Source organism: Girardinichthys multiradiatus, chromosome 22 (assembly GCF_021462225.1).
Source record: "Girardinichthys multiradiatus isolate DD_20200921_A chromosome 22, DD_fGirMul_XY1, whole genome shotgun sequence".
In the NCBI taxonomy this organism is placed as follows: domain Eukaryota; kingdom Metazoa; phylum Chordata; class Actinopteri; order Cyprinodontiformes; family Goodeidae; genus Girardinichthys; species Girardinichthys multiradiatus.
Window position 1 is genome coordinate 29,198,713 of NC_061814.1, and position 19,420 is coordinate 29,218,132.

Consider the following 19,420-nt stretch of genomic DNA (forward strand, 5'->3'; position numbering starts at 1 on the left):
GCAGCTGACACGGCACCCCAGACCATCACTGACTGTGGGTACTTGACACTGGACTTCTGGCATTTTGGCATTTCCTTCTCCCCAGTCTTCCTCCAGACACTGGCACCTTGATTTCCGAATGACATGCAGAATTTGCTTTCATCCGAAAAATGTACTTTGGACCACTGAGCAACAGTCCAGTGCTGCTTCTCTGTAGCCCAGGTCAGGCGCTTCTGCCGCTGTTTCTGGTTCAAAAGTGGCTTGACCTGGGGAATGCGGCACCTGTAGCCCATTTCCTGCACACGCCTGTGCACGGTGGCTCTGGATGTTTCTACTCCAGACTCAGTCCACTGCTTCCGCAGGTCCCCCAAGGTCTGGAATCGGCCCTTCTCCACAATCTTCCTCTGGGTCCGGTCACCTCTTCTCGTTGTGCAGCGTTTTCTGCCACACTTTTTCCTTTCCACAGACTTCCCACTGAGGTGCCTTGATACAGCACTCTGGGAACAGCCTATTCGTTCAGAAATTTATTTCTGTGTCTTACCCTCTTGCTTGAGGGTGTCAATAGTGGCCTTCTGGACAGCAGTCAGGTCGGCAGTCTTACCCATGATTGGGGTTTTGAGTGATGAACCAGGCTGGGAGTTTTAAAGGCCTCAGGAATCTTTTGCAGGTGTTTAGAGTTAACTCGTTGATTTAGATGATTAGGTTCATAACTCGTTTAGAGACCCTTTTAATTGTATGCTAATTTTGTGAGATAGGAATTTTGGGTTTTCATGAGCTGTATGCCAAAATCATCCATATTAAGACAATAAAAGACCTGAAATATTTCAGTTAGTGTGCAATGAATCTAAAATATATGAATGTTAAATTTTCATCATGACATTATGGAAAATAATGAACTTTATCACAATATGCTAATATTTTGAGAAGGACCTGTACAACTTGGACATACCACCAGTCCATCGAAGGGTCAACACAGAGAAAAACAGCTACTTGGTCAAGCATTTATATTGTAATTGAGAGCCTCCTGTTAAACATAACACAAATGTTTTTGAGCTATGGGAGGAAGAAGCAGAGTATCCAATGAAAACACAAGAAGAACATACTAACTTTACTCATAAAGATATCTGTCCTACCTGGGATGTAAACACTGAAACTTTATTGGGTTTACCCTTCCAAATAGTTTTGAGCTACACAAGTCTGCATTTGTCTCACCCAATTTGCAACCTGAAAATGATATTATGAGGGGTGATCATGTAGAGTCTGCAGTGCATTCAATATAAATTTAAAATATAATATTCAAAGTTCAAAATAAGCTCAAGCATGTAATTCTTCTATGTACGGCAAGTATAGATAAAACAGTAAGTGCAAACTATGAAAAACCTCAAAACACTTTATAAAATCTGTTACCTGTGTTTCAAACTCTTGGTCGGTTGGTACTATGGAAACCTCTCAGGCTAAAATGTGAATTCTAGAAGAATGGTATGAACATTACTTATAAAGGACCAACACTGGTAGGCTAATAAGGCAAAATATGTTTACATTTGGGATTTAAGTTTGGATTTAAAGATGTAACAGTAAGTTCTTTTGTACAGAAAATCTGAAATTTTTAGAGTGAAATTTCACTTTACACTGGTCTGAAATCATTCTTTTGTTTTGTATATGTTTGTAAATTTTACCTCTGCACAGGCATTGGAAAACATATCACAATCCCTTGAAGTTTTTCAAAATATATAATTTCACAGCCACAAACTTCAATGTATTTTCTTGGGATTTTATGTCATGGTAAATGATCTTAACTTATATAGCACCTTTCTTACCAACCACTCAAAGCACTTTACACTAGAGCCACATTCACCCAATCACACTCACATATTCATACACTGATACGCAGATCAGTAGGCAACTTGAGGTTAAGTGCCTTGCCCAGGGGCACATCAACATATGGCAGGAGGAAGCTGGAATCGAACCAACAACCTTCTGATTTCAAGACGACTACTCTTCTTACTGAACCACAGTCTGAATAAATTGCAGTGCCACCAGTTGTCTTCAGAAGTCACTTAACTGATGCACGGTCCACATGTGTGTAAATTGCTCTCAAGATAAAACTATATCAATTCAATCTCAGTATACAGCTGTTTTGTGAAGGCCTCTGACGTTCTATCTTTCCCATTTGAGCATCTAACAGAACATTTGTTCAATCCATCATCTGAAAATGGCAAGAATATGGCACTACTAAAACCCTACCATGACATGGCTGTCCTCCTAAGCTAAACTGCAGGACAAGGAGAACATTAATCAGTGAAGCAGCCAAGAGGCACTTGGTAACTCTGGAGCTGTTGCTCAGATCCACAGCTGAAGTGGGACAATCTGTCAACTGGAATACTATTAGTCATGCACTCCATAAATACAGTATGTCCTGAAAAGTGTTAAAACAAAGTTATTAGATGTCCCATTAAGATTTGCCACAAGCCATGTGGGGGCCATAGGAAACCTGTGGAACAAGGTGCTCTGAACATTTTTGCATACATGCAAAATCTTATGGGTGACAGGAACCAAACACTGCACATCACCCTGAACACCCCATCCACACCATGTAAAAAATGTCCTGTTAATAACTTTGTATGGCACTTTGTCTAGAAAAGTGCTCAATCTACCAAAATAGGTCCCGATAATTCATGGAACCTACATGGAGATCATGGTTTATGGATAACTAATACATATTGGGTGCTGCATACAGATTAAAAGCCATAAAAAGAATTTCAGCCCACACCCATCTATCCTCGGTCATTTTGATTAGAGCAATGGATGGTTTTGTGGATACATTGGTGGGAGCCAAAGCAGATAAATAGTGGCCGCCACTGCTGTACCATTTTCTGCCCTGCTACTTTTAGTTAAATAACCTTAATTGCAAAAGGCTTTCCAATCCAACAACTTATTTTCACTCCTTAAAAACATTTAGGGGGCACAATAAAGCTTAGGACATTATTTATGTCAGTTACGCACAATGACGGGTAAAAAAAATAAATAAATAAATAAATAAATTATTTTTAAGGAAGATGTTTATTATGTTTGGATATAATGAAAATAATTTTTATATCCGCTTACTAAAACTGGTATTACATTTTTGCACTAAACATGCTGCGACTGCTTTATTTAAGTTCGCAAACTCAATAAGGCAGATGTAAAAATTTCATTAACATGCAGAATTGCCTAAAACACCCCTGAAATACAGTTTTCTTACGATTTTGTTATTTTTCCTTGGTGTGCCCTGTGACTAAAACCACAAATAAACACACCTTACCGCCACTGCTTTTAACATCTGGCACTGGGAACAAGCCTCCTGGTGCTTGCTGATTTCACGCTTACTATAGGATCATCACAAATACACAGGCACACCTCCAATGTCACAGATTTCCCTCAAACATGGAGTCATGCCAAAATATAAATTGTACTACCAGAACAGAACAATGAACAATGGAGTTTTTACATCAATGGTAGGATTAGCCGGAGATTCCCCTTTGCTGAGCCACCACCTGACTGGGGCCTGATATGATTGCAGGTTGAAAAAAAAGTGCAGCTCTGTCCTCCCTTGAAAATTTAAGGTCTTTTTTCATTAATCCAGGGTATTTTTGTCTTGTTATTGCCTCAGTACACACAATGTTTTTATTAGCCTCACTTCAGGCAGATGAGGGAATGAGAGGTGATTAGGGAGATAACAAGTCTTCCAGTTGCGATGAGCCAGTTTTAGGTTTGATTTTGGACTTTCTCGTGGTGGTTTATGTAAATGTGAATCTTTGTGCAGAAAAAAAACAAGTTGTTTGGCAAGTTTCTGCCTATATTAGCCTGTTTCTTCTATATTATATATAAAATATGAAAGCAAAATGTTTTTAGTCCTTCTCTTTCTATCTGGTTTAACTGCTCATGAAATGATCTTCAGACTCATATACCCTGGAGTACATCTGTAATCTATATTTCTTTATTGGTTTCTGCAGTGGCCAGCATCCAAAGACTTCCAGCCGTGTCTGTGATGACTGACATCAACTTCCCCATGAAAGGTCGTAAAGGCATGGTTGAGTGGGCCAGGAACTCTGAAGATAAAGTGGTCATCCCAAAGGGCCTCTTTGTTTCCCAGTCAGCAGGTATGTCACTGAACACACCCAGTATTTCATGGAGCCACATCACCTCCTGTCCAAATAGTTTTTTCGACAAGACTTAAAGTTGTACAGACAGACTTCTCGTGTAAACTTTATTCTTTATTAAACTTTAAAATTAACACTTACAGTAATGTTTTAAAAACACTTTATCACAGATCCACCAGTCCTCTGAGGATGCTCTTATTTTTTTATATTGCAATACACATTTTTCAAGTATAATAAAGTTGTAAAAAAAAAGGTTTACTTGCCTGTGCTTTTACAGTCATCAAATCCCTTTTTAGGGCATGCATTCAAAAACTGCAGCTGCCACTCCATATTCTAATCCAAATTTGTTAACTGGTTCAATCAACCTTATCTGTTATGAATAAAAAATAAGGAAGTTACTGATTACGACTGTGAGTCAAACATATAGGAGATGTGTTTTACAAATTATTAACCCTATGGAAAAATATTTATTTCTTTTTGTTATTTAGGATCAGATAAAACAGTCGTTTCTTTAAAACCATCACCTGATTCCTCATTTGCTCTTTTAGACATGGAAGGATCACCTGTGTTCATTTTGGGAACTGTTCTCTACAAGACTCTTGGACTCATGCTTCCTTCACCAAAGTAAGGGAAACATTTCTATTCATCTTTAAAAATGTCCTCTTTAGATTCATGAGTTTTAAACATAAGTTTTTCTTTGCATTGTGATCACTTGCCAGCTGGGAACTTGAAACACCTCATAATTACCCAGCGCCAGATTCACAAGGAGGTAGCCCGCTGTGCTAGAGCAGTTTGCTTTTATTCAGGAAAATTACAATAGACTGATTGTTACGAACTAGGTACATCCAGCTCACGAGACAAGATGTTACACGATATTGGACTTACAAGAATAAAATGAGATGGAATTTTAGCAATATTTTTGGGAAAAATAAGAATTTCCATGTTTTTTGTTTTCACAAATACATTAAACGTTTTTCAAATCACAAATGTATTTTAAAGAATTTGTTGCCATCCTGGTTTGGCTATATGCAGTAATTTTCAATAAATTATCAAGTCTGAATCTATCAGTTAGTTTGACTCTTACACATTTTCAAGAGGGCATTTTGATTTTGACTGAACCACCCAGTAAGTTGTTCTTGGGGTCAATGTGTTCATCCTTATGGAAATCATATACAATCACAGTTCACAGAGTGTAAGCGGTTGCTGGAAGTGGGTCAAATGTTAGCTATTGGGAGGAAATATTCATAATTGTGAGGAAATATTATATTATATTACTCAATTCATTAAACGAAACACATTAAATAGATTAATAAACAGGGACAGATGTTTTTAACCCTTTATTTCTGTTAATAGTGATGATTTTCTTCTTACAGCTAACGAAAGTATTTTAAGATTAGAATATTACACATGACCAATAAATAAAACAGTTTTAATACAGAAATGTGGTCTTAATGAAAAGTATGTTTATACCTGCTCAATCTGACAAACGTACCTCATCAGAACGCATATTCTAATTTAATAAATATGACTGTATATTGCAGTTTTTATGATAGTCTGCTTCTAGGGTGCTGCTAGCAACCCCTCAGTATGTATGTATGTATGTATGTATGTATGTATGTATGTATGTCTGGATGTCTGGATTGATGGATGGATCGATGGATGGATGGATGGATGGATGGATGGATGGATGTACATTGTAGATACTTCCCAGAGGTTCACTGAGAGACGGCCAAAGGTTAATGTTTCAGTCATCACAGCAAAGGGCAGCTACTCTAAGGAATCTAAAATAAAAAACATGTTTAAAGTACTTTTACAATTTTTGGTTTGCTACTTAATCACATATGTGTTCATTCATGTGTTTTGACGCCTTCAGTGAGAATCTACATACAATATAAATAGTCATGAAAAGAAAGAAAACCAGTTAATGAGAAAGTTCTTCTAAAACCTTTGACCGGTAGTGTTATTTGATATTTCAGGGTTAGGTACTGAGAGTTATAGATGTTTTGCTCTGAGCTTCTACCAAGACAGTTGGGCAGCAGAGGGACTGTTATTTTCATCTAAATTTAAGGACTCTAGCAAACAGCACTGCTAGAACATGAAATTGAATCCCAGGATCAGAGGGATTGTTATAGAGGGAGTCAAAACTAAAAGCACTGCCTTGATATGACCTTTATTTAACCAGGTACACCTTCATTGAGATTAGAAATCTCTTTTCCAAGAGGGACCTCTCCTTCTCTTAATAGGATTTGTAAATGTTAAATTTGTGCTGACAGCAATAAATAATCCAAAGGGACAAACATAGGGTTGACAAGAACAACAATGGTGGAGTTGTTTTATGATCTAAACCACCTCTGGTTAGCAAGCCTTCATCTCTAAGCAAACTGCATTATGTGTGTACCCACTCAGTAAGCTGGCTTCCTCTTTGGCGTTTGGTGATGCAGCTCTTCCTGGTTAACAAGACATTTATAATCTTCTATTCTCTTTAAAGGTGTATTTTGCCCATTTAAAAACAAAAAACAAAACACAAATCTGCATTGCAGTGCATAAAGCAAAAATAAAAAAGAGGAGGAAAGGAGACTGTTGAGGAGCAAGAGTGGCCACCACAAACTTTTGAACATGCCAAAACCACTAAGCCTTTTTGAATTAGTGCAACAATAAAATGGCAGATAATGGCACAGAGCATGACTCTTGGTTTCCCAGAGTGGGCCCTCTGTAATTATCAGCAGTTCAGACAGTGGGTCATCTTCCCATATCGGTGGCTCATACATATATGGCAGGACCCCTCCTAACAACCATGTTAAGAATTTCCTCATCAATCCCCATAAAATCTCTTGGATTCTCCATAATGTTCTGAATTACTGCAACAAGAGGTTTTTTCCTTACGGTCTTGATTTTGGAAACTCATTTGGCAGTTGTGATTGCCCTTGTTTTGCATCACAGATCTAGTCTCATTCATCTCCAGAAATCTTCAAGCATCTTTGTATAAGTTTTATTGTTGTGTTTTTTTTTTAACAAAACCAATGGACAGTTCATTAAGTGTCAGAATTGTATTCTATGGCCAACAATGACTTATATGTTGTACAAAGATGCATAGCGGAGAGATCTGGTCTGTAAAATAATTACACTTCAGCTTGTTGCTTGTGTACTTTCTAAAGAAAGTTAAAGAACTTTGTTGGCTCTAATTTAGGAAATTAAGCACTTACTGAAGCTTGGAGTATATTGTTAATTAAGAGCGACATATGTGTATGTAAGATCTGTAGAAGGCTCAAAGAACCATCTGATGTCTGCTCCGAGTGAACAAGACTCTGGCACTGATATCCAAGGACAGTGGTGCTTCCAGGGCATGTCAGGTCAGCTGTGCAGTAGAGCATCTGCAGCAGTCCATTGTGTCTGTGTGGAAAAAACTCTTAATGAGACACTTAAGGTTGCCCTTTTCAGACTGACATGGGAATACGCTTATCAAAAAGGGACTGTTAGAGTTTAATAGTTACCATTTGCCACTTTTTAAGCATGCAAAGCTTTGACAAAAAAAGTAACTTTTATTCCACTAAATGTCAAATATTTAACTGTATTCTGGATGGAGCAGTTTAGTCCATTTTGAAATAAGCGTTGAGGTTTGAATTCTTCCACAAGAGAAAGGCAGGTACAAAAAATATGTTCAGCTCCAGTGGTGTTAAGAGCAGAAGGGCTTCTGCCCTTATAGCTCAATTTTTTCAGCAGAAAAATGTTCTAGAACCTTTTTGCTCCTTTAAAAAAACAAGGTAAAGCAAAGTTTTGAAAAGCATAGCAGGTTTAGGTGACCTTTGTAACCTCTGTTTTCTGGTCTATTTGATGATTTTGAACAAGATATCAGTTACATGTTTTTTGTACTTTTTATGCCTAATTGAGAGCTTTAACACCTTTTCTGTTTTCAGTGTATAATATTTAGGATTCGGTACAAACAAAACCTCAGGGAATATATTAGCCTGATACTAAATGAGTTTTAAAATCATTTTAAAAATGTTTGCATTAAAAATATTATGTTACTAAATTAATATATTAAGAGAAACTTTAAATTACAAATGTGTGTGCTTAGTTTGACCTTAAATCAGGCTTTAATACCAAGTTGGTATCTAATCCTTAAGTATTATAGGGTTAGGTTACTTGAAGCTTTGCTGTTTGTGAGTCTTGTTGAGCTTTAAAGAATGGCTTTTTGTCTTGACTGTAGAAATAACATAACTTACATGAATATACACAAATGTGCCAAAACTGTTGTTCTGAAATACTGAATACCAAAAGACAATTTGATAAAAAGAAGCCACGGGAAAACTTTAATAAAAGCATTAATTAATCTGTTTTTTACACAGGAATCACACTGCTGTGAACTCCAAGGTTATCGCTGTGACTGTAAGACCCGAGCCCAAGGCAACCGAGTCCCATCTCGAGATTGAATTGGCTCACCTGGCAAATGTAAGCCTCACAGTTAATTTGAATCTGTGAACTGTTACAGTCCTGTTGTCCATTTTCAGGGTGGAATGATTAGACAACTAACACCTCAAATTAATCTCAAAGAATAAGAATAATTATCTGTAATTAATTCAGAATACAGAATCACAATTCTAGTGCGACATAAATTATTTTATTTTCTTGCATAGACCTGGTTTCTAAGCATAGTTCACAGATTTCCGTAGGGTTGAGGTCGCTGACTGATAAATGTCAGTCTGTTTTATCCATTCTAAAACCAGTAGTTTTGATGTGTGTCTTGCATCATAGCTCTGTTAGAATACCCCGTTTCAAATATCTGGTTGTTGACTTGAGGTGCAGTTGAAAAATTTCCCGATCTTCACCATTTCACTCATTTTGTATAATATACATGCACCACTAGCAGCCAACCACCACGCAGCATGACACTACCACCACCATGCTTGACAGCTAGTACAGTGTTCTTAAGTTTGAAACCCTGACCCTGACTCCTCTTACCTCTTCGAATTTTGGACAAGTACCTTAATCTTTGTCTCATTTAACAATAAAGGTTTTCTTATGAAGGGAGAAGTCCATATGGTAGCAACAAATTTTAGCTGAGCTTGAAAGTGTTGGTTTTAGAACTGGGGATTCTGTCTAGGTTGACGCCATTCAGCTCGTTGTGATATAAAACTTGCTTCATTGTGGACAAATACACTGGCATCGAGTCATCTTCTGGTTTATGATCAGATTGAGATTTGCTGGTTCCTCGGTTGTTTTAGTACATACAAACTAATTTCCTTTCATCTGAGTAGGACAGTTTGGGTCAGATGGTTTTAGCTTTAACACAATTGAGTGCTCCAACAGCACAATGATCCCATATGCACGACAAAACTTGTTTTGGAATAGATAAAGCAGGGTAACATTACAATGGCTAAAATTGTGGAATGATCCTAACCTGAACTCTTTTGAAAATGTTTGAACTAAGCTATAAAGCCTGGAACATGCCAGGGAACCAACCAATTTAAATCGAGGCTGTCATTGCTGATAATAAGAGTGGTCAGATGTCCAGACTGAAGTATGTTTGGGTGTATGCATATATTTAAGACTGTCTGTACAATTTTGACCATGTTTGGATAAGAGAAAATCAGCAATAAAACCAAACTTGTGCAACTAATACTTGCTTTTCAAAGCCATTACAGTTGTTTGATGAATAATTCATCCATCTTGCAAAACAAACCATTCAAACACATCCTTCAAGGCAAAAAATTATTAAAACTTTCATGAACACGCTATGTGTAAACATTTCACCATCTAGAATCTAAATGATAAATCATGCGCAATGTTTCAGTCTATAGCCACTACTTTTCTCATTTCATTTACAGAATTTCATGCCATCTACCGGGTGTTATGTGAATAGACCTTTGATATTGTTTTATTCAATCTTTTACAAAGATCACAGTGTCTATCACCTTCCTTTGGAAAAGACACATTGTTGGTTAATTGGCTTGAAAATTAATTTGCAAGCACCGAATGTCAGGAGCTGCGTTCAGTTAATTACAAGGACAATCTTTTTATGACTCAGACCTTTTTATGCATTTCAGAGATAAAGCACATGTAAATCTGAGCATGTCTTCAAATTTGTCTTCATTGTGTGGTGCTGTGATAGTGTTGTCCGTGCTCTAATTTATGGTTTCTGTGATCCATAAAATACACTTTCACAAGATCAAGATTGGACAAACACACAATTATGTAATAATGATGGTGCTGTGCTGATAAAAAGTTATCAGTTGTCTTTTTGATTTACTGAGATTTGTTACACTTTTCTTGTATTCCAGGGAACAATGAAGCCGTATTGTGCACTCTGGGACAGCACCATAATGTAAGTGGGCACACGATAATCTAATCCATATAAGTATACAAATCTTAGATATATCTTACAATATGGTTCACAGCCTTCATAAATACCAGCGATAACTTAAACAGATATATATATAGTTCGAGAAATTATGTTTATGTTTGCTGAGGCTCCCACCTATTCTGGACTGAGGCACTTGGAATTAAGTTCATGGATTTTTTTTCAGTGTCCCCTGACCAGTGTTCAGGCATGACAGCTACAGAGTTCTTTTGCAGCAATTGCTACCATGACTCCTGCAAGAGTTAAACATGGGTCACACTTGAGTCACATGCTCATCCCTGGAAAAAGTCATGGTCATAAAAAAATCAGTCTCTGTTTTTGCTGGTGCCATATATAATGAAGAATGGTACACTACAAAAACAACTGGAGATATGGAAAGTGAAAAAATTAGCAGCAGGTGTTGATAGAGATACACACTTGATAAGAGTGTGACTGACTAAACTGCTAAAGCATCAATCCTGTAGTGCAATCCAAATGTATTCAGTATTCATATTATGTTACTGCAACATACAGTGGGTAGACCAAGTATTTGATACACTGCTGATTTTGCAGGTTTTCCAACTTGCAAAGCATGTAGAAGTCTTTATTTTTTCTCATAGGTACTCTTCAACTGTGAGTGATGGAATCCAAAACAAAAATCCAGGAAAACACATTCTCTGATTTTTAATTGCTTAATTTGCATTTTACTGCATGACATAAGTATTTGATCACTTAACAACCAGTAAGGATCCTGGTTCTCACAGGCCTGTTACTTCTTCTTTAGGAAGCCCTCCTGTTCTCCACTTATTACCTGTATTAACTGCACCTTTTTAAACTCATATGTATAAAAACACCTGTCCACACGCTCATTCAAACAAACTCCAACCTCTCTACAATGGCCAAGACCAGAGAGCTGTGTAAGGACATCAGGGATTAAACAGCAGACCTGCACAGGCTGGGATGGGCTATAGGAAAATAGTCAAGCAGCTTGGTGAGAAGGCAACAACTGTGGGCGCAATTATAAGAAAATGGAAGAGTTCAAGATTAAGCTCAATCTCCCTCAGTCTGGGGCTCCATGCAAGATCTCACCTCATGGGGCATCAGTGATCATGAGGAAGGTGAGGGATCAGCCCAGAACTATACACTAGGACCTAGTCAATGACCTGAAGAGAGCTGGGACCACAGTCTCAAAGAAGACCATTAGTTACACTCTACGCCGCCATGGATTAAAATCTTGCAGCGCAAGCAAGGTCCTCTGCTCAAGCCAGCACATGTCCAGGCCTGTTTGCCAAAGACCATCTGGATGATCCAGATAAGGAATGGGAGAATGTCATGTGCTCTGAATAGAGCTTTTTGATCTAAACTCTACTCGCCGTGTTTGGAGGAAGAACAAGGATGAGTACAACCCTAAGAACACCATGAACACTGCGAAGCATGGAGGTGGAAACATCATTCTTTGTGGATGTTTTCTGCAAAGGGGACATGATGACTGCACCTTATTGAGGGGAGGATGGATGGGGCCATGTATCAGGAGATACAACAACCTCCTTCCCTCAGTAAGAGCATTGAAGATGGGTCATGGCTGGGTCTTCCAGCATGACAACGACCCAAAGCACACAGCCAGGGCAACTAAGGAGTGGTTCTGTAAGAAGCATCTTAAGGTCCTGGAGTTGCCTAGCCAGTCTTCAGACCTGAAATCAAAGGAACATCTTTGGAGGGAACTGAAAGAGCGTATTGCCCAACGACAGCCCTGAAATCTAAACGATCTGGAGAAGATCTGTATGGAGGAGTGGTCCAAAATGCCTGCTGCAGTGTGTGCAAACCTCATCAAGAACTACAAGAAATGTTTGATATCTGTAATTGTAAACAAAAGTTTTTGTGCCAAATATTAAGTTTTGTTTTACTAATGTATCAAATACTTGCAATAAAATGCTAATTAATTACTTAAAAATCACACAATGAGATTTTCTGGATTTTCTTTTTTAGATTCTGTCAGTCACAGTTGAAGAGAACCTATGATAAAAATAAAAGACCTATACATGCTTTGCAAGTTAGAAAACCTGCAAAAATCAGCAGTGCATCAAATACCCACTGTATTTATAGTATGTGTAGATATTGTTAAAATTCAGAATTCATTTTCCTTCCACTTACAAATTATGGAGTACTTTGTTTTGGCCTATCACATAAAATGTTAATACAATACGTACAAGTTTTTGGTTGCAACATGAAAAAAAAATTTGAAACATTACGAGGTGCACAAATAACCTTAAACAGTGTGATTTACCCATTTCTTTGCTCATGCATTCAGATTTGTCATTTATGTTTTGATGAAAATATTGCTTGATGCATGCTACTAAATGTGGTATTTTGCTTGTTTTTGGTATTGTGGCGATGTTTAAGGTGCTTTTATGTCATTTTGTTTGCTGCTTGATCGCTTCTGTTCTCATGTTGGTAATGTTCTCCTCATGCTACCACTTGCAACCGAAGTTGTTAGAGCACTTTCACTCTAAACTAGTAGCAGTAGGCATCTTTGTCTAAATCCTTTGAATATACACTTCATACTTTGCTGTGCAGAATATTAACAGTATGGACAGTAGAGAACAATTAAATCTCTAGTGGGGGTAGGAGATAGAAGAAATAAGCTGGCTAGTCTGAGTACTTGACCTCTGTAGGCTGAAAGAGTTTAGGCTGTCAGCCACAGTGATGCACGTATTTGCTATGAAAAGGGTGGCTTTGATTTATTAACGGTTCGCAGATTATTGGCTATCATTGGCTTGTAGCTGTTCATCTTAGGTGGACCTTTATAATAATTGATGAATAATAAGATGATTTATTTTAAAGCATCACTATGTAGCATGTTAAGGAATTGCCTGTGCTCAGAAATCAGAATCAGCTTCATTGCCAAGTTTGTGACACAAACAAGGAATTTGACTCTGGTACACTTTGCTCTAAGTGAAGATTATTTTTTTATATGACATAAGCAGAAATGAACAGTATCATACTGCATATAGTTTATTTGTATTTAGAATGAAATCATTTTCAATAAATAGGATTTACTTGAACAAACTGATTTAAGATTTCTGCAAAATTGTTAGTAGTAACATAAATGAAACCTTTAAAGGTACAGCTAGGAAAACTCTACTCCATTCTCTTTATGTTTTTCACAAACCAAGTGCTTTCAGATCAGTATTTTTTTCTGATCTACAATAAGTCATTTTAATTAGAATGCTGCTGAATGACTCCATGGGACTGTAATCATCTTCATTTCAAACATTTGGCACTCCCCAATACCCAATAGCAAAGGCTCTCAAGACTCAATGATGGGGCAATGTACCATCTGTCGAACACGTTGCTTTAAACCAAATTAGGGTGCTCTTTGGAACAATTGGCAGAGAAAAAATTTGAAAAAAACTGAACAATGGATCAGCCTAACAATGCTTAGTTTTCAGTTAAGACTGGAAGATTTAAAAAACTGTAGAAAGTTGTTTTAAGTGTCAGACTGATTTTGAACTGTTATTTTAGTCTTTAAAAGGGGTCTAAGTCAAAAAACTGAAAAAAAAAAGAGATATAAGAATCAAAATTAGTTGAAAACCATAGTGTAAAAGTGAGTCAGAAATTATAATCAGTTATGTGTCATAAACACATTAATACATTTATACTCATAATAAAGCATTTTTATTTTTTTTTTCATAATTATCGCTAAAGAAAACATGACGTTTTCTGCATTCTGAATATTGAAATAAATCCTAATGGAATGATCTCCATATATTTTTTTCTTTGTAAAATAATTTAAAAGGTTATAAGTAGTTTTATGAAAGTCTATACAGTGCTTTACTGAGACGGTGACAAAGACAAAACCCAAGGATCACTTTGAGACATCCTCTTACGTTTTTAATATACTCCTCACGTCAGCAGCTCCACAGCAGGAACAATAAACATTTCAAATACTCAACATTTTATTACATTTTCAAATGTCAATGTTTTCTGTTCTCAAGCCATTTTAAGAGTAACATTATCCCACCTCTGAGGAAATGAAAAACTAAATATATTAAAACATAATTTAGATCCCTTTAGAATAAATTAATCAGCTTTCTTAACATTCTGCCTTTTTTGAAGGTATAAAAAACTAAAACATCTTCCCTTAGTGACTCCAAAATTTGCCTAAACTAGATTACTACAAGCAAAAAGGTGTATCATGTTTGATACCACAGCTGTAGAGATTGATTAATCTTATCTAGATTTTCAATTAAACATGTAACACCATAGAGCAGTTTTCTTTTTAAATGCCAAGTTTAGAGCATGATGTTAAGTTCCAGTTCGTGTGGCCATCTTCTGTAGCTGGACGGCTTAACATCCTCTGAATACCTGTAATCAGCACACTAAAAGCCAACTCACTATGTGACATTTTGATTTTCATGAATGCTCTTTCAGATTATTCAGCGGTGTCTAATGGGATTTAAAACATCAAACAGAAGACTTTGCAGGTTAGCCTAGGGACACCTTTCTAAATTAAATCAATTTCTTCTACCATCGTCTTTCCTCTCCCACACTTGTAGTCCATTATCAATGCTTTTTTGACATTAGCTTTAGTTTCAGTAAAAGGGGAAGAATATTCATGTCATTGATGTTTCATCATTTAGAATTAACAGACTTTCAATGTCCCTGCAGTTCATACAAAACAAGAATATGTTTTCTTGCTAACACTTCCATTTAAAATTCCTGTATATCATAAACTCTTATGATAAAAAAATAGCAAGAAACAAATGCTGTAAAAAATGAACTACTAAAGGGACTCAGGACATACAGGTCCTTCTAAAAAAATTAGCATATTGTGATAAAGTTCATTATTTTCCATAATGTCATGATGAAAATGTAACCATCATATATTTTAGATTCATTGCACACTAACTGAAATATTTCAGGTCTTTTATTGTCTTAATACGGATGATTGTGGCATACAGCTCATGAAAACCCAAAATTCCTATCTCACAAAATTAGCATATCATTAAAAGGGTCTCTAAACGAGCTATGAACCTAATCATCTGAATCAACGAGTTAACTCTAAACACCTGCAAAAGATTCCTGAGGCCTTTAAAACTCCCAGCCTGGTTCATCACTCAAAACCCCAATCATGGGTAAGACTGCTGACCTGACTGCTGTCCAGAAGGCCACTATTGACACCCTCAAGCAAGAGGGTAAGACACAGAAAGAAATTTCTGAACGAATAGGCTGTTCCCAGAGTGCTGTATCAAGGCACCTCAGTGGGAAGTCTGTGGGAAGGAAAAAGTGTGGCAGAAAACGCTGCACAATGAGAAGAGGTGACCGGATCCTGAGGAAGATTGTGGAGAAGGGCCGATTCCAGACCTTGGGGGACCTGCGGAAGCAGTGGACTGAGTCTGGAGTAGAAACATCCAGAGCCACCGTGCACAGGCGTGTGCAGGAAATGGGCTACAGGTGCCGCATTCCCCAGGTCAAGCCACTTTTGAACCAGAAACAGCGGCAGAAGCGCCTGACCTGGGCTACAGAGAAGCAGCACTGGACTGTTGCTCAGTGGTCCAAAGTACTTTTTTCGGATGAAAGCAAATTCTGCATGTCATTCGGAAATCAAGGTGCCAGAGTCTGGAGGAAGACTGGGGAGAAGGAAATGCCAAAATGCCAGAAGTCCAGTGTCAAGTACCCACAGTCAGTGATGGTCTGGGGTGCCGTGTCAGCTGCTGGTGTTGGTCCACTGTGTTTTATCAAGGGCAGGGTCAATGCAGCTAGCTATCAGGAGATTTTGGACCACTTCATGCTTCCATCTGCTGAAAAGCTTTATGGAGATGAAGATTTCATTTTTCAGCACGACCTGGCACCTGCTCACAGTGCCAAAACCACTGGTAAATGGTTTACTGACCATGGTATCAGTGTGCTCAATTGGCCTGCCAACTCTCCTGACCTGAACCCCATAGAGAATCTGTGGGATATTGTGAAGAGAACGTTGAGAGACTCAAGACCCAACACTCTGGATGAGCTAAAGGCCGCTATCGAAGCATCCTGGGCCTCGATAAGACCTCAGCAGTGCCACAGGCTGATTGCCTCCATGCCACACCGCATTGAAGCAGTCATTTCTGCCAAAGAATTCCCGACCAAGTATTGAGTGCATAACTGTACATGATTATTTGAAGGTTGAAGTTTTTTGTATTAAAAACACTTTTCTTTTATTGGTCGGATGAAATATGCTAATTTTGTGAGATAGGAATTTTGGGTTTTCATGAGCTGTATGCCACAATCATCCGTATTAAGACGATAAAAGACCTGAAATATTTCAGTTAGTGTGCAATGAATCTAAAATATATGAATGTTAAATTTTCATCATTACATTATAGAAAATAATGAACTTTATCACAATATGCTAATTTTTTGAGAAGGACCTGTATATAAAACTTAAAGATAAAAAAAATCTACTGTAAGGATTTCAAACATATCAGCACAAATTGGATTCAAAGCAGAGTTCAGAACTGGAGCAAGGGAGGGAGGGCATGACAGTCTGGCTGGAAACAAAGGAAACGTCAAGGTATTTATACACTTGGGTAGCTGATGACTAACAGCAGGCAGGTGCTGATAATTAACTGAAGCCAGGTGAACGGAGAGAGGAGAATACAAGATGGACCATAAACCTGGGAGCAGACTAATCATAATAAAACAAGACAGAGGGCGGAAATGAGTGAATGAAACCAAAGATAAGCCAAAACAAAGCCTGAAACCAAAACCATAAAATGGAAAGCTTGGACACAATGCAGGAAAACACAACAAAAAATATGACAAAACCTACAATGTATAAAGTAAAACCAAATCCTAACAGTGTTTAGATGTGCTAACCTCATACCTCAGTTTCACCACTGTTTTCTTCTTGAGGAATCAAATCCTGTGAGTCATTAATATTAGAAGGAGGTAAAGCAGCAGTCACAGCTTCAGGTTCCCCAAACATCTGGAGAACTTGGATTTGAGCCAAACAGGCAACAACAAACACTGCCAGGTATGCAGTGCAGTGCATAAGAACCTAAGCTCTATGTTGCAACAACAGAAAATATGAAAGCCATATTGTCAGTTTGATGAACTGACATTGGAATAATGACCTGATGTATGGAGAATATGCAACTTTTAAGTCAAAATGGCATTGAAGTAGTGACTGTATCAAAGAAAGATTTTAGTTTTACCTTTAAAAAAGGTTTCTTCTTTAATAAAGAGTAGCCATCATTTGATGAGATTATCATGGAATGATAACATAGGGTAAAAATACAAATTCAACAGTTTTCCCGCAAAGATTTAAAACGCAAATATTAAACATGATCTAACTACTTTTTCTGAAAATGGAAGTGCAACAATAATTCATACTGGTGCTACAATTAAATAAATATAGATTATTAAAATGGCAATAGTAATATATATTAATTTTTATATTAACGTTTTTGAGAGACATTTTTTAAGAGAGTTATTTTCAACAGCCTTTTTTCCAGATGAAAAGCATCAAGCATGACCTCTCATGACCTCTCACTACTGAATACATTATTGTTATTATTATTATTATTAATATTTTAAGATATGAGATAAGATATAAGATGTGAGGACATAAAAATACATTCCTTTTTGACTTTTTATTTTAGTCAGCTAAATCAGGAGTAAATAGGGTTTAAAATTTAATAAGATTCAGTCAACTAAAACTAGATTAAAAGTAAAATGACAACATATGACTTAGTTCTGTCAAAAACTGAACTGCATGTTTATCAAAAGAATTGTTTAGTAAAACAAATATAAAATGTGCTGTTAAAATTGGCCCTGGTTGTATTTAACATGTTTATGCATGTTATGTTATGAAAATATTTATTGTTATTTTGAGTTTCATAGATAGACTTAAGCAAAGTGTGGAATGAACACCTGCTGTAGCTGTAGTTTTCAATAGCTTATTTCAAAGAAATATTATCTATTTTTACTGTTTAATTCTTTCTAAACTACAAAACATATATAGCAAATTATAACTTAATTTGTCAGGATGTTTATGCATCTAGTCTTTAGTCTCCTGCTTTACAGACATACTGCTGTCAGATTATAAGCTGTAGTTTATAACAGTGATGGGTGCTCCTATGTCTACCTTCAATTTTTGCAACTGTCAAGGTTTTCAAACAGCCTAGTTTGTCTTTTTTGTAAGTGAAAGAAAGTATGAGTCTTCAGTCAGCTAGCTGACTAGCAGTGTGCAGCAAAGGTGCAGGACAGGTAGCACTGTCTTACTCATTGCCCCATACTGCCTGTAAGCACTTTCTTTCTCATCTCATTAAAATGACTTTAAATCTGAGTAATAGTATGACGAAAAGCAGCTTTGAAACATCTGCACTCCCTGCAAACTTTTTCTGACTACCTCGGGGCTTGTTAAATATACAATTTATGGTAACGTTTGCATTTATCTGCAAACGACTTGCACATCGTATGTATTTACTTTAGATTTAAAACTGCATTTCTTCCTGTGTTTTCAGTTGAAAAGGATTCCTTAATAGTGTTCTATTTTTGTGTCAAGCTTAGTATTTCCAAGATTTTTAACAGCATTTCTTCTGAAAAACAAACACTTTGCTTCACATACCTGCACTTCATCAGATTTAGTTTAAAAAATCCCGGAATTATTTTATTTGTTGTACATTTTGATTCTAGGCAGTGTGCAATACAGATATTAAAAAGAAAACAGTTGGAGTTTGCAAATTAAGCCACTCTGGGTTTGATTAGGATATGAGGTTATTATGCTGAATTTCTTGTATATAGCAAAATAATGTATGCCTAAACAATGTGGGTGATGTTGACTGTTTCCAAGCTTTACTCTCGCAGTGACTAATGACGGACTCTTGGGAACACATTTTGCATTAATGTATTCTAGGTGTTATTGTTCCGTTTGTGTGTGTCAGAGCAACATGAGTTGGACTAAGCTCAAGTACCCTATCTT

General features: G+C 37.0%; 1 protein-coding gene across 9 annotated transcripts in view; it reads left to right on the forward strand.

Moving 5' to 3' along the window:
- adgrb3 (adhesion G protein-coupled receptor B3) overlaps positions 1-19,420 on the forward strand; it is a 171,504-nt gene that overhangs the window by 116,031 nt on the left and 36,053 nt on the right. For all 9 annotated transcript variants that reach the window (XM_047351269.1, XM_047351272.1, XM_047351264.1 and 6 more), the window contains 4 exons: positions 3,972-4,118; positions 4,667-4,742; positions 8,465-8,567; positions 10,397-10,440. In XM_047351269.1, coding sequence (XP_047207225.1) covers positions 3,972-4,118; positions 4,667-4,742; positions 8,465-8,567; positions 10,397-10,440 — 370 coding nt within the window. The remainder of the gene's footprint in view (positions 1-3,971; positions 4,119-4,666; positions 4,743-8,464; positions 8,568-10,396; positions 10,441-19,420) is intronic.